Source organism: Hemitrygon akajei, chromosome 32 (assembly GCF_048418815.1).
Source record: "Hemitrygon akajei chromosome 32, sHemAka1.3, whole genome shotgun sequence".
Lineage (NCBI taxonomy): Eukaryota > Metazoa > Chordata > Chondrichthyes > Myliobatiformes > Dasyatidae > Hemitrygon > Hemitrygon akajei.
In genome coordinates this window covers 38,311,995-38,333,182 of record NC_133155.1, presented here as the reverse complement: position 1 = coordinate 38,333,182, position 21,188 = coordinate 38,311,995, and the positions used below count along the sequence as shown (strand labels likewise).

Sequence of the window (21,188 nt, the reverse complement as noted above, 5' to 3'; positions counted from 1 at the left end):
CAGTAGAACAGAGTGATCTAGGAATAATAGTGCATAGTTCCCTAAAGGTGGAATCTCATGTGGATAGGGTGGTGAAGAAAGCTTTTGGTATGCTGGCCTTTATAAATCAGAGCATTGCGTATAGGAGTTGGGATGTAATGTTAAAATTGTACAAGGCATTGGTGAGGCCAAATTTAGAGTATTGTGTACAGTTCTGGTCACCGAATTATAGGAAAGATGTCAACAAAATAGAGAGAGTACAGAGGAGATTTACTAGAATGTTACCTGGGTTTCAGTACCTAAGTTACAGAGAAAGGTTGAACAAGTCAGGTCTTTATTCTTTGGAGCATAGAAGGTTGAGGGGGGACTTGATTGAGGTATTTAAGATTATGAGGGGGATAGATAGAGTTGACATGGATAGGCTTTTACTTGATTGAGGTATTTAAATTTATGAGGGGGATAGATAGAATTGACATGGATAGGCTTTTTCCATTGAGAGTAGGGGAGATTCAAACAAGAGGGCATGAGTTGAGAGTTAAGGGGCAAAAGTTTAGGGGTAAAACGAGGGGGAACTTCTTTACTCAGAGAGTGGTAGCTGTGTGGAACGAGCTTCCAGCAGAAGTGGTAGAGGCAGGCTCGATTTTGTCATTTAAAAAAAAAATTGGATAGGTATATGGGCAGGAAAGGAATGGAGGGTTATGGGCTGAATGCAGGTAGGTGGGACTAGGTGAGAGTAAGTGTTCGGCACGGACTAGAAGGGCCGAGCTGGCCTGTTTCCATGCTGTAATTGTTATGTGGTTATATGGTGATAATTGTAAGCAAGGGTCTGGGCTAAAGGATTGTCCTCAAAGATGAGAAGGAAGGTAGGACAGATTACCTGACTGTAAGGCAAACAGGTCATATAATCAGAATTTTATAGATCAAAAAATTGAATCTGAGAATGTTCAGAAAATGTTGGAATTATGGCTAATTTGGTGATGGTTAAATGTTTGCTTCTCTCTGACCAGTAATGTCCAGCCTTGAGATTCTGGAAGGTGTTTATGAAGTGTGTTTTAAGATGTTTTGCTGAATGTTTAACCCTTGAGAGAACAGTAACTAAAATGGGAATGGTTTGAGTTTGAAGACTGTTGTGTGAGCTGTGGCCACACGTGAATTCACTTGTGAGAGAGAGAGGGAGAGAGAATGAGAATGCATGAGTGAGCGCAAAGTCTGTCATGTGTTTAACAAATCTCTACTGGAGGGTATTTGAATTCAAAGTTCAAAGTTAAATTTATTATCAGAGTATATACATGTCACCACATGCATTTCTGAGATCTTTTTTCTGTGGGCATGCTTGGCAAATATATAGAACAATAACTGTAAACAGGATCAATGCACAGCAAACTGTGCAAATTGGAATACAAATAAATAACAATAAATTACGAGCATGAAATAACAAGTTAAAGAGTTCTTAAAGTGAGACCATCAATTGTAGAAACACTGGAAGTAGAATGAGTATAGTTATCCTTTTTTGTTCAAGAAACTTATGGTTGAGGGGTAGTAACTGTTCTTGAACTTGATCTAAAATTGATCTGAAGGGAAGATTTTAGTACTTGATGTGAAATGAATTTGCAGAATGTCTTTTTAAGAAGTCCCTAAGAAATTGTGTGAATGTGTCTTGTGGGGGAGCATCCATCTTTTCTTTTTCTTTGTTCTTTTGGGTCCAGGTAATTTTTTTAATTATTTGCAGATTCAGAAGGAAGAATTTGCAAACTTGTTTTTTTTTTGTTTTGTCTTATCTGTGTTTTAAGTGTGTATAGTATTCATTTGCTTTGGAATTGATTTTGGAGAGAGAGAGACCCAGATTTCAAACTGGTCATATGGAATCCAGGTTAAGGTGATGGAAATATGAGATTCCTACATTGTAGAAAGAATTTACCATTTTGGGAAATTGGTGATTGGTGTATACTCAAGTTGGGAATTTTAAATTTATGTTGCTGGTGGGAGATTGGAACACTTGGGGAGTGATCTGAAGCATTTTTTCTTAGCATGAATGTTCCATTAGGTTAAAATATATTATATATTGGGTATTGCAAATGCACTGATTGAGTTTTCAATGTTGAGACATATTCACAATATGTGTCTCATAAAATGCAAATGAGTAGTCAGGTTTCAGGTCATTAGAATGCAAATATAGAATGAGTTTGAACTCCAGCATTTGTGGGGTAAAGTGCAAATGAGGTTTCACCATTGCTGACCATAGAGAACCAGAGGGAGAAGATCAAGAGAGTCAGCCCACTAAAAATCTCATTACAGGATCTTAAATAATGACCATCAACTTTCAGAATGAAGCAGACCTGTGTAGGAAAATGAACAGGAATGCGAAGGCAGAAGACAGAGTGTGTGACAACAAGCCGTGTATAAAGTGCTGAAGAATAATGGTAACAGAACTTTGTAATGAAGACTGGTTCTGGGAGGTAGATGATTAGTCATATACAGTGGATCAGAATAGAAAAATATTTAGAAAATAGATGGGAAAGCATCTGAGTTATTGTAGGGATATCAATTTGCACAACCTTGATGGAAAGGCAGATAGAGAAACAGAGAAGAAATTGTATGCAGTGTCTGAAAGAAGTCACTCCATCCTAAAAGGAGACAGAACATAAATAAACAGCCTTTTCTGTGGGTGGGCCAGCAATCAAAAGAATAGTCTGTAAGGGAGTGCCATTGGGGTGAGGTCCTTACAGCTATTCATAGACCACCCCAAATCCTCCTGTAGATCAATTAAAGGGACTGAGAGACTGGTTGTCAGATTATTGTGATTATCTTCTGTCATGGCATGAAATGTGAACTGTTACCTGTGAAACTGAAAGAAAGTTACCTTTCTTGTACCCTCTGCCTAAACGGTAACTGCTCACAGCCAGGTCTGATAGATTCAGTTATTAGAGATTAATTTGGTGAAGATAAGGGTGTGATTAAAGGGTAATGGGCCAGCAGGAAAGGAAGCAACAAGCAACCGAATGACAAAGCTGCCTTTTAAAGTGATTGAAATCAAGAAGCCAAATAGGTCCAAGAAGAGGATGTAATCAAATTTGTAGGACATTTTATTGCCAGCTCCGCTTTGTCTTGTAGATAGCCAATTAGGGATGACAGATAGCGTAGATGTAGGTACATAGGGACATGATATGTTATTAATTGGGGAAGGGATCCAAAGTGAAGGGCATTTTCTCTTAAAGATTGGTCCTCTTGGGCCAGATTTCTGTCCAGGGGCCAAGAGAGGATATGTTAGGGAGTATTCTGGAGTTGTATCAAAATGGCAAATATTAATTCAAACAAGAATCAGTATTCAGTTTTTAATATAAAGTGCAAGCAGTAAATTGAAGTTAAAAGTACAGGCCTGCCCACAGATAGGGTTTGCAAAATGATGACCATGAGACTTTTGCATTTGTATCAGCCAAATGTTAAGTAAAAGAGACTGTGTTAATTAGCCTGCATCAATCCAGGCAACTATGGGTTAGTTGGCTGGCTTCCTATGTTCAGAAGATTTCAAGAATATCTGTGTCAATTAGTTTGTCCAAGCAGGTATGTTTGAACAATCAGAGGTGTCTCTCATTGCAGAGATGCAATTCAAAGGAAGCAATGTCAACCCAAAGTAAACAATCCCATTGTACCTACTGAAAATGTGTTGAATCATCAACTGTTACCTTTGATTCTCTCTCTTTCTCACTCTCACTTTCTCTTACTCTCTCTCACCAAAACCAAACATTTTAAAATCCCCAAGTTACCATCTCAAATAATGAGACATTAAACCTCAGATAAATTAACTATGTTTAAAAAATATACAAATTTTGAACTTAAATATTTGTGTATTTTTATTTGGGAAATTAATACAATAAATGATGAGGTTAAGTGTAATATATGACTCTGTTAATTGTGAGCAGATGGAGTGAATCCTAGTTTATGGTATTGTTTTGTCACCCTAAGTTCCTGTGCAGATTTCAAATTATACTGAGAGACTTGTTCACTGAAAATTTTCAGGTACTGAACATACATATTGGATAATCCACTAATAATCTGAGGAATACTTTAATAGCTCACTGTTACCTTCAGAATATCTGATTCTTGCAGATACTATATGATTGACGACTTGCTTTTCATCTTCATAATCAAAATCACGATTTGAGATATTGCATGACTAAATGAATCCTTGCTGGTGGGTTATAAATAAAGAATTTTGAAAGAAAATATCCATTGAAGTGTAGAGAGACAATAACAAAAACACACTGTGTGCTAATAAGTCTCAGTCCAAGGTAAAGCAATGCTAAGAATTAGAATGTGTCTCTTTTATTCATCTTACACTCCATAATCTAATTGCACAAACAAGATGGTCAACTTGTTGACTGTTGGTTACAAATATCAATGCTGCCCATACATTGCAACATATAACATTGAAAATCACTTGTTCAACACAAGCAAATTTTGGTGGTTTGCTGCAAAGTTTATTCTTATTTGGGTTAAAGACGATCTCAACATCAACCTTTTTCAAAGGACACATTTTGTTCTTTAAGGTTTTGAGCAATGGTAGATCAGATGAGTAAAATTTGTTTTTTGTTCCTGGACTAATTTTGATTTAAAATGAGTGAGCAAACTAAATGGGTGAATTTAACTGTAACCATCCCCACTCTGCCTTCTGAAATGCTGTAAAATAGTCATATGCAGAATTTACTTACAAAGAAGATGAAGTAATTTCATCATACAAATAACATTTTCCAGTTAAGATGACACTAGATGTAATACATAAAATAGTATCTATCAACAAATTTCTGGCTATGCATTGTTTTATTGCAGAGTTACAGAAACCAAGCTGTATATATTTATAACTCTTCTCAAGGTGCATAGAGCAAAAGGTTGGTGGGGTGTTGGGGGGTGGAATGGCATTTAGCTAGTTTTGAGAAATTTCAAAGTTCAAGATAAATTTATTATCAAAGTGTATGTCACCATATGCAACCCTGAGGTTTATTTTCTTGTGAGCATACTCAATAAATCCATAACAGAATTAATGAAAGATCGTACCAACTTGGGCATTCAGCCAGTTCAATTTGAGCAAGTACAAATAGAAAGAAATAATAATAAATATATACATAATAAATCTTCAGAACATGAGGTGAAGAGTCATTGAAAATAAATTCATAGGTTGTGAGAATATTACAATGGTGTGACAAATTCAAGTTGAGTAAAGTTTTGTTCAAGAGGTTGGGGGTAGTAAATGTTCTTGAATCTACTGGTGTGAGTTCTGAGGCTCTTGAACCTTCTACCTGATAGCAGCAAAAAGACAATATTACCTGGGTGGTGGGGGTCCTGGATGATGGATGCTGCTTTCCTGCAACAACACTTTGTGTAGATACGCTCAGTGACGGGCAGGGCTTTAAGCATTATTGGCTGCACCATATCTACTACATTTTGTAGGATTTTACATTCAAGGGCATTGGTGTTTCTATACCAGGTTGTGATGCAGCCAATTAATATACTATCCACCACACACCTATAGAAGTTTGTCAAAGTTTTAGATGTTATTCGAAGTTTTAAAAAATCAAAGATTCAAAGTACTGTACATACATTATCAAAGTATGTAGGCAGTATATAATCCTGAGATTTGTCTTTCTGCAGAGTGCCACAACACAAGAAAACACAAGGAAGCTGTTCAAGGTAAACATCAAACACCAAATGTGCAAAAAAAGAACAAATTGTGCGAACAGCAAAAAACAAGTGAATAACACACAGAATATTAAACATCAAACCAGAGTCCTTGAAACAGTCCAGTTCAGCTTAGTTTAGTTCAGCGAGATGTATCAGCTAGAATGGTGTTGCAGCACCAACCTTGTACTCAATGTCAGTAAGACCAAAGAAAGGGTAAGATGAAATAACATAAGTCAGTCCTCATCGAGCAATCAGAAGTGAAAAGAGCGAGCAATTTCAAGTTCCCGAGGATCTATCCTGGGCCCAACATATTGATGCAGGTACAAAGAAGGCATGATAACAGCTATATTTCATTAGGAGTTTGAGGAGATTTGGTACGTCACCAAATACACTCACAAATATGTACGGATGTACCACATAGAGCATTCTAACGGGCAGTATCACTGTCTGGTATGGTGGGCTAATGCACAAGATCAAAAGAAGCTACAGAAAGTTGTGAACTCAGTCAGCTCCATCATGGGCACGAGCATCCATACTATCAAGGACACCTTCAAGGAGCTATGCCTCAAAAATGCAGCATCTGCCATTAATGACGTCTATCACCCAGCTGCCCTCTTCTCTTTGCTACCAACAGGGAGGAGATACAGGAGCCTGAAGGCAAACCTTTAATGATTCAGGAACAACTTCTTCCCCTCTGTTATATGACTTATGAATGGACATTGAATTCATGAACTCTACCTGACTACATTTTTAATTTTTATTTTTGCACTACTAATTTAATTAAACTATTTAACATATAACCATAATTCATGTTTTTTCTATTATTATTATATATTGCATTGTGCTGCTGCTGCCACAAAGACAACAAATGGTTTAGACGGGGAAGAGTTTGTTAAGTGTGTCCAGAATGGGTTCCTGTCACAGTATGTTGACAGGCTGACTAGGGGGAATGCCATACTAGATCTACTATTAGGTAACGAACCGGGTCAGGTCACAGATCTCTCAGTGGCTGAGCATCTGGGGGACAGTGACCACCGCTCCCTGACCTTTAACATTATCATGGAAAAGGATAGAATCAGAGAGGACAGGAACATTTTTAATTGGGGAAGGGCTAATTATGAGGCTATAAGGCTAGAACTTGTGGGTGTGAATTGGGATGATGTTTTTGCAGGGAAATGTACTATGGATATGTGATCAATGTTTAGGGATCTCTTGCAGGATGTTAGGGATAAATTTGTCCCGGTGAGGAAGATAAAGAATGGTAGGGTGAAGGAACCATGGGTGACAAGTGAGGTAGAGAATCTAGTCAGATGGAAGAATGCAGCATACCTCAGGTTTAGGAAGCAAGGATCAGATGAGTCTATTGAGGTGGCAAGAAAGGAGCTGGGGAAAGAAGGGGCTGAGGAAAGCAAGAAGGGGGCATGAGAAGGCCTTGGTGAGTAGGGTAAAGGAAAACCCCAAGGCATTCTTCAATTATGTGAAGAACAAAAGGTTAACAGGAGTGAAGATAGGACCGATTAGAGATAAAGGTGAGAAGATGTGCCTGGAGGCTGTGTAAGTGAGCGAGGTCCTCAATGAATACTTCTCTTTGGTATTCACCAACAAGAGGAAACTTGATGATGGTGAGGACAGTATGAGTGAGGTTGATGTTCTGGAGCATGTTGATATGAAGGGAGAAGAGGTGTTGAAGTTGTTAAAATACATTAGGACGGATAAGTCCCTGGGGTCTGATGGAATATTCCCCAAGCTGCTCCATGAGGTGAGGGAAGAGATTGCTGAGCCTCTGGCTAGGATCTTTATGTCCTCGCTGTCCACGGGAATGGTACCGGAGGATTGGAGGGAGGCAAATGTTGTCCCCTTGTTCAAAAAAGGTAGTAGGGATAGTCCAGGTAATTATAGACCAGTGAGCCTTACGTTTGTGGTGGGAAAGCTGTTGGAAAAGATTCTTAGAGATAGGATCTATGGGCATTTAGAGAATCATGGTCTGATCAGAGACAGTCAGCATGGCTTTGTGAAGGGCAGATCGTGTCTAACAAACCTGATAGAGTTCTTTGAGGAGGTGACCTGGCATATAGATGAGGGTAATGCAGTGGATTTTAGTAAGGCATTTGACAAGGTACCACATGGTAGGCTTATTCAGAAAGTCAGAAGGCATGGGATCCAGGGATGTTTGGCCAGGTGGATTCAGAATTGGCTTGCCTGCAGAAAGCAGAGGGTCGTAGTGGAGGGAGTGCATTTGGATTGGAGGGTTGTGTCTAGTGGTGTCCCACAAGGATTGGTTTTAGGACCTCTAATTTTAGTGATTTTTGTTAACGACCTGGATGTGGGGGTAGAAGGGTGGGTTGGCAAGTTTGCAGACGACACACAGGTTGGTGGTGTTGTGGATAGTGTAGAGGATTGTCGAAGATTGCAGAGAGATATTGATAGGATGCAGAAGTGGGCTGAGAAGTGGCAGATGGAGTTCAACCCAGAGAAGTGTGAGGTGGTACACTTTGGAAGGGCAAACTCCAAGGCAGAGTACAAAGTAAATGGCAGGATTCTTGGGAGTGTAGAGGAGCACAGGGATCTGGGCGTATATGTCCACAGATCCCTGAAAGTTGCCTCACAGGTAGATGGGGTAGTTAAGAAAGCTTATGGAGTGTTAGCTTTCATAAGTTGAGGGATAGAATTTAAGAGTCGCAGGGTAATGATGGAGCTCTATAAAACTCTGGTTAGGCCACACTTGGAGTACTGTATCCAGTTCTGGTCGCCTCACTATAGGAAGGATGTGGAAGCATTGGAAAGGGTACAGAGAAAATTTACCAGGATACTGCCTGGTTTAGGCAGTATACATTATGATCAAAGATTAAGTGAGCTAGGGCTTTACTCTCTGGAGATGAGGAGGATGAGAGGAGACAGGATAGAGGTATACAAGATATTAAGAGGAATAGATAAGAGTGGACAGTCAGCGCCTCTTCCCCAGGGCACCACTGAGGATATGGCTTTAAGTTAAGGAGAGGAAAGTTCAAGGGGGATATTAGAGGAAGGTTTTACACTCAGAGAGTGGTTGGTGCGTGGAGTGCACTGCCTGAGTCAGTGGTGCAGGCAGATACACTACTGAAATTTAAGAGACTACTAGACAGGTATATGGAGGAATTCAAGGTGGAGGGTTATATGGGAGGCAGGATTTAGGGTTGGCACAACATTGTGGGCCGAAGGGCCTGTACTGTGCTGTATTGTTCTATGTTCTAAATTTCACAATATATGCCAATGATATTAAACCTAATTCTGATTCTGATTTAGCTCTGTGTTGTTCATTGACTGCAGGCCACAGGGCCAGCCAGCCATGATCTAAATCAGTCAAATTAGCAATAAAATGAAAGAATAACCAGATACCAGAAACACGTATAACATAAACTGCAGAATCCTATCAAAAAGTCCAATCCACAAACTGCCAATCAAACCTTGCCCAAGACCCGAGACTTTGACAGCTTTCTATGACAACAATGAATGAGTGCTGAGGGACTAGTCGAATGCAGATAGAAGGCAGGCAGATGGTGCTGAACACCCGCTTTTCTTCCGCTCTCATCCTCGTTGATTTCAATCTTGCTCAATGCTTTCATCAGCGAGTTGTTGAAGAATTAGAGCAGAACATGTGTTCACACTCCACCATTATGCTGCACACTCCGTTGTCAACCTTGCTCTCAACCACACCAGATTGTCTCAGAGATAGCAAAAGTGCCAGATCACTCATTAGGCTCCAAAACACATGATCAAAATGTAAATTACAGGCTCCAATCACATACAGATTAGTTGTAGAAGTATATTTAAAAGAAGAAGGACATTTGTGAACTGTCTGCAAGATGTTGCCACTGGTCGCATTAGTCACTGGCATCATCTATACCGAACCTTCACAAAGTCCTGAGGAAGTAGAGACACTGCTGTGCTTTCTTTGTAATTGCACTTACAGTATATACTGGGCTCTGGATAGGTCGTCTGAAATAATAACACCAAGGAATTTAAAGTTCCTAACCCTCTGCATCTCTGATCCTCTGATGAGGAATGGCTAGTGGACCTTTGGTTTCCTCCTCCTGAAGTCAATATTCAGCTCCTTGATCTATCTGACAATGAGTAAGAGGTTGTTGCTGTGGCACCACTCAGCTAGATTTTCAATCTCCCTCCTACATGCTGATTCATCACCACCTTTTATTTTGGCCTATGATAGTATGATGTCAACAAACTTTACCATGGCATTGAAGCTGTGATTATCCACACTGTCATAAGTGTAAAGCAATTAGAGCAGGGAGCTAAGCATGCAACCTTGTTGAGATTGTGGAGGAGATGTTGTTACCAATATGAATTAACTGGGGTCTGCAAGTTAGGAAATCGAGGATCCAATCGCACAAGGAGGTATTGAGACCCAAGTCTTGAATGTTATTTATTAGTTTTAAGGAGATGATGGTATATGAGCTGCAGTCGATAAAGAGTATCCTGATCTTTGCTGTCCAGGGTTGAGTGAAGAGCCAATGAGATTGCATCTGCTGTGGACCTGTTGCTTCAGTTGCCAAATTGGAGCAGATCCAAGTCGCTTCTCAGGCAAGAGTTTATATGTATCATAACCATCCTTTCAAAACACCTCATCACTAAGAATGTAAGTGCAACTGGATGATAGTCATTGAGGTGGGTTACCAGGTTTTTCTTCGGCACCAGTATGTGAAGTCTGCTTGAAGTAGGTGTGTACCTCTGACTGCCAAAGTGAGAGGTTAGGAATCTGAGCAAACATTCTAGCCACTTGATCAACACATATCTGATCAGGTCTGATCAAATTTATTGCTAAAAGTAACTGTGGTACTGCAGTGTAAAATTCAGGACAGGATGATATAGCTGTATCACAATAAACCATGTGATTGTTATACAGTTTTCCTCTTTATAAATGAAAAAATAACCCATCCAAAAAGACACTGTCAATATTATTAGCCAAGGAACATTCGTACAGTTCTCACTCCACTATATTTTCTTAAGTAATAAACATATTTATTTTAAAGTTGATTAACTTTTGATTGCATTAAAAGAGCAGCAGAATAAAGCATAGACATGATAAATATTCCTTTCAGCAACTATTCTGTCAACTTAATAATTCATTTTAATTTATTTTTAAGCACTGCAATCAATGCAATGGGACAGGGTTCAACTAGACAATAAAAGTTACCTGGACACGTGGCTGTATTATTACAAACTCGTGTTTCCCTTAAGGGACCACTGCACAGAGTCCCATATGGGGAGGCGACACAAGATCTCGTTCGCACCTGCAATCCCATTCCACATGTCAGTGAACACACACTCCACTGAGACCATTCTTCAGCAGCAGGATCACCTGGCAAAGGAAAAAAAAAACAACAGTTAGTAATTCTGATAACAAATCATAAAGTACTTTAAAAGAAGAACAAGACTGCACTAACATACATTATATTTTGTTTATTAAATCGATAAAATATGACTTAATTTAGTGACAAAGGGAAAACAAAACAAAAATACAGTCAACTATCTCATCTAGTGTTTAAGCCAAGTGAAACATTGAAATCTTGCTTTGGAGAGAAATGCATGAATACTTCAATTTTCTGCTACTTCAGAAGAGCTATTAACCCTTTCCTACCTATGCCATCTTACCATTAAATTTTTGAAATATTGCTTCAAGTTGTCACCCCATTCTTCAGTCTACTTCACCGTCAACTTCACCTGCTTCTAGAGTTAGTTATTAGCTGCACTTGTTTATAGTTTGTTTCTCTCCTCCTTACTCTCAGTGATCCATCATCATCTCTGCCTGAGCATCAAGCAACACATCCATTCCAAGGCTTTGAAATATGACCCTTGGAGATAACAGTGTTGGGACAACCAGCAATATACAATGCAAAAGTATAGCCATAAGTTATTCGTATGTTGACTAATGCATCCACAATTTCATATATGGTCAACTCTATTCCCAGGAAAAGAAAATTGAAAACTTCTGGACACAAGTTTAAAGTGAGAGGGGAAAGATTTGGAGGGGTTCTCATGGGGCAACTTCTTCAGATAGAGAGGTGAGTATGTATCTTGAGTAAGCTACCAGAGGAGGTGGTTGAGGCAGGGAAAATAACAATATTTAAAAGATATTTGGATAGGAAAAGTTTCAAGGGATATTGGCCATACACATGCAAAGGGATCTAGCATATTGATAAGGGTTTCAGCACAAAACATTGACTCTATTCTTTTCCACAGATTCTGCCTGACCCGCTGATTTCCTCCAGCATTCTGTCTGCGTTAGTACAAGCAGATGGAGCTAAGTGAAGGAAAGGAGAGGGAAGATAGAGGCAGAGGCTCTATCAATTATGGTAGAGAGGGAGCTATGTTTCTAAACATATAAGAAAACAGATGCAGTGGAGATGGAGAAACAGAGATGAAATTATGGCATCCTTACAGGAGATAGATTGAAAGGAGGTGTAATTGTGATAGCCGTGACCTTTCAGTAAATATTTGTGGCTTGTTTATCTTTTTAGATGGAGTCAGAGTATTAGAGAAAAGGGAAAGAAGTGCCAGACATGGTACAAGTGAATTTGAAGGCAGGATGGAAGATAATAAAAGTGATAAAATTGACAAGTTCTGCATGGGTACAGGAAACAGCATCAATCTAGTTATCAATGTTGCGCTTCTTGTTCCCACACCAAATTCCTCACCACCATCCAGGTATATTAATAGCTTTTTCAACTGAGGCAGAGATTTATGTGCACCTCTTCCAATCTCACCTATTACATTTAGTGCTCTCCTTATGGTCTCTGCTACAATGTGAACACCACAATGGAATTAAGTTTTCCCATATAGGTAACATAAAGCCCTTATGTTCCTTTCTCACTCCTACCAGTACACCTAGGTTCTTTTTCTCTTTAGTTACCTTTACCATTCACAACCCTCACTTCATCATATAGATTCCTTACCCTCTCCTTTTTGGCTCAATCTGCCCTTCAGTTATCTGGTTTCACATCACCTTCCAGCCTATGTCCCTACCTTCCCCATTCCTCCCCCACCTCTCCACCAATGGCTCCATCTGTCATCCGTCACTTTACCTCCGTAGATGCTCTTGACCCATTGAGTCTTTCCAGCAGTTTATCCCATTTCTCCATTTCTAACATAAACGTTCTGATTAATTGAAACATATAAGATTGTGAAGGGGCTTGATCGGGTGGATGTGGGGAGAATGTTCCCAATGATGGGTGAAACTAGGACTAGGGGGCATAATCTTAAAATAAGGGGATGCCATTCCAGGACTGAGATGCAGAGAAATTTCTTCACTCAGAGGGTAGTGGGGCTGTGGAATTTACTGCCCCAGAGAGCTGTGGAAGATACTACACTCAATAAATTCAAAACGGAGATAGACATTTTCCTGGATAAAAATGGCATTAGGGGATACGGTGAGCGAGCAGGTAAGTGGACATGAGGCTAGGTTTAGATCAGCCATGTGATCTCCTGGACCAGTTTTCGATAGCCTGGATGGGTCGGAGAGGAATTTTCCAGATTTTTTCTCCTCAATTGGCAACTCGTTTTTTTCCCCGGGTGATCACATGGGTTTGGGCGGGATTAATAATAAAATAAAATGGGCGGCATGGTGCCCTGTTGGTTGGCACTGTTGCCTTGTGGGATTCGGTGAAAACTAGAGTTAAGATTGGATCAGCCATGATCTTGTTGAATGGCGGAGCAGGCTTGAGGGGCCGATTGACCTACTCCTGCTCCTATCTCTTATGTTCTTATATAGCAGTAAATGTTTCAATGTGGAACTCTGGCAAAGAAAAAAATCTTCAATTTTCATCTTAGATGGATGATGGAGGTACTTTGATCAGTTGTGTACCAGAATTATCAAAAACCTTTTACAAACATTCAAGCAACAATCATTGGGCATTCATTAGAAACCAAATTGTTTGCATTCTCTGGGTTCCAGGAGAAAAGATGTTTTGGATGCATTATCCCAAATAATCAAGGAGCAGTGAAGAATGTCAGTGGGTCAAGGTCAGATGCTCAAGATCAGCAGTTTTTGTTTTGGTTTGCTTGGTTTCATGAACTGTCAGGAGGTAAATCCAGTTCTGAAGTTTTAGATAAGTTCTCTTTATTTGAATCAGCATGAAAATACTATAAAACTTATTAAGAATGGTAAAAATACCTGTACCTTCATCATTCTTCAGGTTGAAGAGTTCTATTACAAAAAGCATCATGCAGATAAGAAAAGCGAGTGCCAGCTTATAATAAATATGCAAACACACACTGACAAAGTTCAAAATAAATTTATTATCAAAGTTAATATATACTAGCTTGAGATTTATTTTTAGCGGCATTTACAAGAAGAAAAACAAAACATTTTACAAAAAGACTACAAATAAACAAAGACTGACAAACACCAATATGCAAATAAATTCAAACTTTGCAAATATAAATAATACTTTGAACATGAGCTGTAAAGAGTTCTTGAAAGTGAGTATGTAAATCACAAAATCTGTTCAGAATAGTAGTGAGTTAAGTTTTCCATGATACATGCGCTGATTAGTAGGGCTCGAAGGGACACTGATGAATAGAGAGAATCTGTTCATCAGTAGCTTCCTGAAAATGGAAAATAGGCAGATAAGCTGGCAAGGAAAACATAAGGCTTATTTATTTTCATAGGTCAGGATATAGGAGTTGGGACAATATGTTGTAAAGCATAAAAGAGTGTTTAGGCTTGGAGAATACTGTAACTTAGAGGCTAGAACTCAGGCACGTCTACTGTCTTACAAGCAGGACAAGTGCTACACTTACCCCCTCCTCCCTCATCACCATTCCAGATGAGGCAATAGTTCACTTGTAAATCTGTTGGGGTCATCTACCGTACAAAGTGTTCCAGATGTGGCCTTCTCTACATCGGCGAGATTCGGCATAAATTGGGGACTGCTTCATCAACCACTTTCGCGCCATCCACCACAACATGCGAGACTTCCTTGTGGATACCCAATTTAAGTTTATTTTCCATTTCCTATCTGATATGACCTGCTCTGCTATCATCATGGACAAAAAACACCTCACACTCTGTCTGGGTCACCTCCAACCTGAAGGTATGAATATTAGTAACTTCAGGTAATTTCTGTCCTTCCATCTTCTCTCATTTTCTATTCCCCAGTCTGGCTCCCCTCTTAACCCTTCCCTTCTCATCTGACCATTATCCCCTCTGGTGCCCCTCCTTCTTCCCTTTCTCCTATGGTCCACTCTCCTCTCCCATCTTCTCCAGTCTTTATCTTCTACACTGATGACTTCCCAGCTTCTCATTTCATTCCCTCCCTCCCCTACCCACTGACCTTCCCCCCTCACTTGGCTTCACCCATCACCTGCCAGCTGGTATTTCTTCCCCACTCCATACCTGCTTATTCTGGCTTATTCTCCCTTCCTGTCCAGCCTGAAACATTGACTATTTCCCTCCATAGGTGCTGCCTGACCTGCTGAATTCCTCCAGCATTTTGCATGTTGCTCTGGATTTCCAGCATCAGTAGTCTCTTGTGTTTATGATCCACTGCTTTCACTAACATCTTCAACCTCTCAGTTTATTGTCCTCATCTGCTTCAGGAAAATCTCCATTATTCAATTCCCATGAATAGCAGAGTCCTGTCTCAATGACTATTGGCTATAATGAAGTAAAGTATTTTGAAAGACTGGTAATGCAAAACATCAGTGATAACCTCTCAGACAATCTAGACTCCTTACAATTTGCATATTGGGAAATAGGTCCAAGTAGGATACCATCTTCCTTGTACTACATTCAGCTTTGGATCATCTTGTCAACAAGAATAAATATGTCAAAATGCTATTCATTGACTACAGCTCAGCCTTCAAAACCATAATTCCTAATAACCTAATCTCTAAACTGGGCCTGGTGTACAGATGAGTACTATCGTAGTTGTCTGAAAGATTCTTTCAAACTTCATCAGGAGCTCCTTCCATCTAGTCCATCAACACAGTGCATTCCTTCAGAAAGGTTGATAGAATCGACAAAGATGCCTGCCATTTTGGCCATTCCCTTTTCTCTAATCTATCATATGGAAGAAGATACAGGAGTTTTCAAGTCAGGACATCTAGAATTAAGAATTCCTTCTTCTCCATTGCTACCAGACATATAAACCAATCACTTATTTCACATCCCCTTCCCAGTAGTGCTGCCACTTCCTCATTATCTTCGTTTTTAGCTCCCTTAATACACACTTTTCATTTTAGCATTTTGTTTTGTACTACAGTACTTCAGACTGCACTACAACCTTTGCTCTTTTCTGCTGTTTGCACTTGTCATTGTATTGATTATTGTATTTATTATCACCAAATACAGTTTATTCAATACATCTCGTAGTAAAGAATTTCATTGAACACTGGTGAATACAGCAATAAACTGATCTGAATTTGAATTAGTTGAGAGATTGGACTAGCCTGACTTGCTTTCCATGGAGTAAAAGAGGCTGAGGGGAGACCTCTTAGAAGTAGATAAGGGCATAGATGGGTAAGTGTTAAAAATGGGGGTATTAAAAACAAAGAGGTATGGTTTTAAGGTGAGAGGCAGGAGATTTAAAGGGAATTCAGGGGATTTTTTAAAAAGTAAAGTGTAGCTAATAGAGACTGGACAGGTTGAGGCATTTTTTTTCTTTAAATGAAATTCTTTGAGAGGTTGGTTATGGCTAGAGTCGACTCCTGAGTCAACAAGGACCTTGACCCACTACAATTTGCCTATTGCCACAATAGGTCTACAACGGGTGCAATCCATTGGCTCTTCAAGCAGCCTTGCATCACCTGGGCAATGCTAAAATTTATGAAGAATGCTGTTTATTGACTACATCTCAGCAGTTAACAAAATCATTCCCAAGTTATAATCAAAAAGCTCCAAATAGTGGGCCTCTGCAACGGGATCCTCAGCTTCCTCACTGGAAGACTACAGACTGTGCGGATTGGAAATAACATCTCCACCTCAGTGATGATCAACACTGTTCCACCTCAAGGATTTGTGCTTCATCTACTGTTCTAGCCTCGCTCTACACCCATGACTGTGTGGCTAGGCACAGCAGAAATGGCATATATAAATTTGCTGATGACACAATTGTTCGCAGAATTTCAGGTGGTGACAAGAAGGTGTACAGAAGTGAGAGTTGAGTGGTGTCACAGCAACAACCTTGCATTCAAAGTCCGCAAATTCTGCCCACAATTCTTCTGCCAACAAGCTGATTGTGGACTTCAGAAAGGGTAAGACAAGGGATCACACACCAGTCCTCATAAAGGGATCAGAAGTGAAAAGAATGAGCAATTTCAAGTACTTGGGTGTCAACATCTCTGAGGATCTATCCTAGGCTCAACAAATTGGTGTAGTTACAAAGAAGGCATGACAGCAGCTATGTTTCATTTGGAATTTGAGAAGATTTGGTATTTTACCAAAGACACTAGCAAATTTCAATAGATATACCATGGAGAGCATTCTAACTGGTTGTATGCCATCTGGTGAGGGGTAGGGGTGTCGGTGAAAGATCACAGGATTGAAAGAAGCTGCAGAAAGCTGTGAACTCTGCTAGCTCCATAATAGGCACTAGCCTCCATAGCATCCAGGACATCTTCAAGGGGTGATGCCTCAAAAAGGCGGCATACATCACTAAGGACTCCCATCACCCAGGACATGCCCTCTTCTCATTGCTGCCATCATGGAGGAGGTACAGGAGCCTGAGGCACACACTTAATGATTCAGAAGCAGCTTCTTCCCCTCTGCTATCAGAATGGACATTGAACACTATCTCACTACTTTTTTTTGCACTACTTATATAATTTAACTCATATAACGCTGTTATAACGCGGTCATTTGGGTCCATAAAATGTCATCGTGAAAAAAGCAGGGTTGCATTAAGTCAGGGTTCAAGAAAATCAGCGTTCAAACTGACCCACTGTTGACCTAACATCCTAAAACACCCCTATTTTTGCCCTATTTGACCCGTTATTTGCACGTTTACCTTCTGGCAAGTAAATTACCTCTGAAATAAAGAAATCTGCGAATAAACCGTTGATGTTACTGTGGAAACTAAAACACAAATTAACTTTTAGTAAAGCTTTTTAATACACAAAACAAAAAATAAAAACATTCAAGAATATTAGCAATCATCATTTACAGTTTATTTCTTTAAAAAGTGATTGAGTGTTCCTTGCTTGAACGTAGCATGTCGCTGGTTGCGAGCAAAATCTAGGATGCTTCTGAGTTGGAGGTGTTTTATGTGGTCCACCTCCTAGGTCTCCAGCCAACGGAGGCTAGTCTTGAGCTGTTCAATGGCTTCAGACACTTTTGTGGGTGGGGGTGGAGGCTCTTCATTATCATCTTCTTGTGGCTCAAGAACCGGTACACTTGCCTCTGCCGGTGCTATAGTTATGTTACGGACGATCTTGGCATCCATCAGGTGCTCATATGTTGGGCATTCATCATTGGCTGAGTACCACTGGTGTAGCTCTTCTTTGTTCCATTCAGACAGCTTCTCTGCCTCATGCACATCTTCCTCTGTGAAGCCGTACAAATCTGGCCTGTCATCATCATCTTCTGTGCTGGATTGGCGTGATGAAAAGGCTGGCGCCAGACTCTTCTCCCAGCATTTCTTGTAGCAGAGGCCTGTTTCGTCAAAGTTGTACACTTGTTCTTCCACGTAGTCACCTTCGTCTAAGAGAGTTTTTAGTTCAGCCAAGTATTCGCTGGCGGCGGCACTGTTGACTGAGCGAATTTCTCCTGACACTAACACTTGAGAAATCCTGTGACAGCATTTAAACCAGTCTAGCCATCCATTGATCTGCTTGTCAAACTTCTCGGCTTGAGCTTTGAGAATAGGACTGGAAATTGGAAGGCCTCCTGAGCAAGGTTGAATAAACCACTCATACAGGGAGTCATCGAGGCTGACATATTTGGCTGTCTTCAGGCGATTGACTTTTAGTCCTGCTGCTTCTTCAACTTTGCAAAGCGATGCGCGTAACTTTTCTTCGTGAGATTTCCAGCCATGAAATGTTGCCAGTATCCCAAGGTTTCATGCGACTTGAGTTTGACTTTTAGTCTCGATCACATCAAGTGTGTGAAGCTTATCTTTCACAGAAAAAAAATTCTTTGTCTAGCAGTTTGTTCCATTTTGAGCAAAAAAAGGTCCAATGACTCACACAAAATGCTGGTGGAATGCAGCAGGCCAGGTAGCATCTGGTCGAGACCCTTTGTCAGGACTAACGGAAAAAAGAGATAGTAAGAGATTTGTAAGTGGGAGGGGGAGGGAGTGACTCGAAATGATAGAAGACATGAGGGGTAAGGATGAAGCCAAGAGCTGGGAAGTTGACTGGCAAAAGAGATACATGGCTGGAGAAGGGAGAGTATGGATTGACATGGACATGGATGACATGGAGTCCAATGACTCATCACGTTATATCCAAATTCACATTAAACCGAGGTGAGTAAAATTGGGGTTTCACTGTATATGTTTACTGAATGTGTAAGGACAGCAGTATGGATAAATCTCTCCCTAGCAGTACATAGCCTCCCCAACAGCAAGCCTCATGTAATGCCTCCTCGCTGGTGACACACAGAAATTGATCTCCTTTCAGACTCAGGCTGAACTATAGAAGATGGGGAGGAGATCTGGCCCATCCACACAGGTCCACTGGTGTGTGGATACTCCCTGGTGCTCATGAACCAGATCCCCAGCTATGGGTAAGTAGTCCCACTGCCCTGTGGAAGTCTCGGGAGAGATAAAGGCTATGGGACTAAACCCAGACAGCAAATCTGGAGTGGAGTCCCTAAGGTGGCTGGAAATCATTGAACATCCTTTCGGTAGCTCTTGCAGCCAAGCTGGTGCCAAACGTATTGATTCATAAGCTTTCTTTTGGACTTAACTGGTGAGGCCGAGAGGGGTATCTTGACAACTGGGCATCTCAGGATCTCCATATCTTGATGATGGTCAACACCCATTGTCCTTTGAGACAGATAGATGCCAACCAACCATATTCAGAGTTTTTATTATTAAGTATTGCATTGTACTACTCCCACATAACAACAAAATTCATGACATATGCCAGTGATATAAAAACCTGATTCTGATTCTGGAAAAAAATCTGATTGTAAGAGGCTGAGAGGTGACCTTACAGAGATGCATAGAATCAAGAGGACATTGATAAGGTGAATGGTCACTGTCGTTTTCCAAGGGTAGGAGAGTCTAAAGCTAGAGTTTGTAAATTTGAATTGAGGGGGAAAGATTTAAAGAAAACATGCATGGCAATTTTTTCATACAGAAAGTAGCAGACGTGTGGAATGAGCTCATAATGCATTATACTGTTGCAATCTTATGTGTTTCAATCAGATCGTCCCTTTATGCAACTCACTCATCCCAACTTTATCTGTTACTTGAAACTAGCTTGATCTCTCTTTGTTACAATTCCAACAAAAGGTCTCTGATCTGAAATGTTAGCTCGGTTTCTTCTACTGAGTGTTTTTGGCATTTTCAGTTTGTATATATTTATTTCTTTTGAATGATAATATCAGATTGATTTCTCCTATGGAGGTGATGATTGACATTTCCTTTTATTATTGCAGTACCTTTCTTTGAACCATTCATTACTGTTTTAATTATACTGTATCCTGAAAAACAGCTACTGATCAGAGACAGACATGCACTCACTGGCCACTTTATTAGGTACACCTGTACATCTACTTATTAATGCAAATATCTAATCAGCTAATCATGTGGCAGCAACGATGAACGCATGTTTATATACATAAGGTTCAGTTGTTGTTCAGAACAAATATCAGAATGGGGAAAGAAATGTGATCTTAGTGACATTGACTATGGAATGATTGTTGGTGCCAGACTAGGTGATTTGAGTATCTCAGAAACTGCTGATCTCTGGGATATTCATGCATAACAGCTTCTATTGTTTACAGAGGACGGTGCATGAAACAAAAACCATCCAGTGAGCAGCAGTCTGTGGGTGAAAAGGCCTTGTTAATGCAAGAGATCAGAGGAGAATGGCCAGACTGGTTCAAGATGACAGAAAGATGCCAGTAACTCAAACAGCCATGTGTTACAACAGTGATGTGCAGAAGAACATCTCTGAATACAAAACAAATTGAACCTGGAAGCAGCTTCAGAGGCAGAAGAGCATGAACATACACTTACTGACTTCCTTATTGGGTTACTCCTGTATGTAATAAAGTGACCACTATGAGTCTTTCTGGTGACTGCATATTTTTTTAATCTCTGTCCAAAAGAATAATATGTTTACCTTCAAAGGCTCATAATTGCAATCATCTTATGTTCTACTTACATTCTTTTCTATTTATCCCACAGAAATGTCAAATACCTTTAATATTCTTTGATTCTTTCACTGATTGTGGGTCCTGAAATTATTGATGTAACTACAGAATCTTTCGCAGAGGAGAACAGAGGTGTGGTGTTCATCTTGTCTCTTAAGTTGGGATTTTGGATTTTCCTTTGAAGGGTCTGATTCTATTATGAATTCTCCTCCTCCAT

General features: G+C 40.0%; 1 protein-coding gene across 4 annotated transcripts in view; it reads right to left on the bottom strand.

Moving 5' to 3' along the window:
* Positions 1 to 21,188, bottom strand: part of LOC140719771 (adhesion G protein-coupled receptor B2-like) — a 1,068,758-nt gene that overhangs the window by 793,004 nt on the left and 254,566 nt on the right. For all 4 annotated transcript variants that reach the window (XM_073034634.1, XM_073034637.1, XM_073034636.1 and 1 more), the window contains one exon: positions 10,844 to 11,008. In XM_073034634.1, coding sequence (XP_072890735.1) covers positions 10,844 to 11,008 — 165 coding nt within the window. The remainder of the gene's footprint in view (positions 1 to 10,843; positions 11,009 to 21,188) is intronic.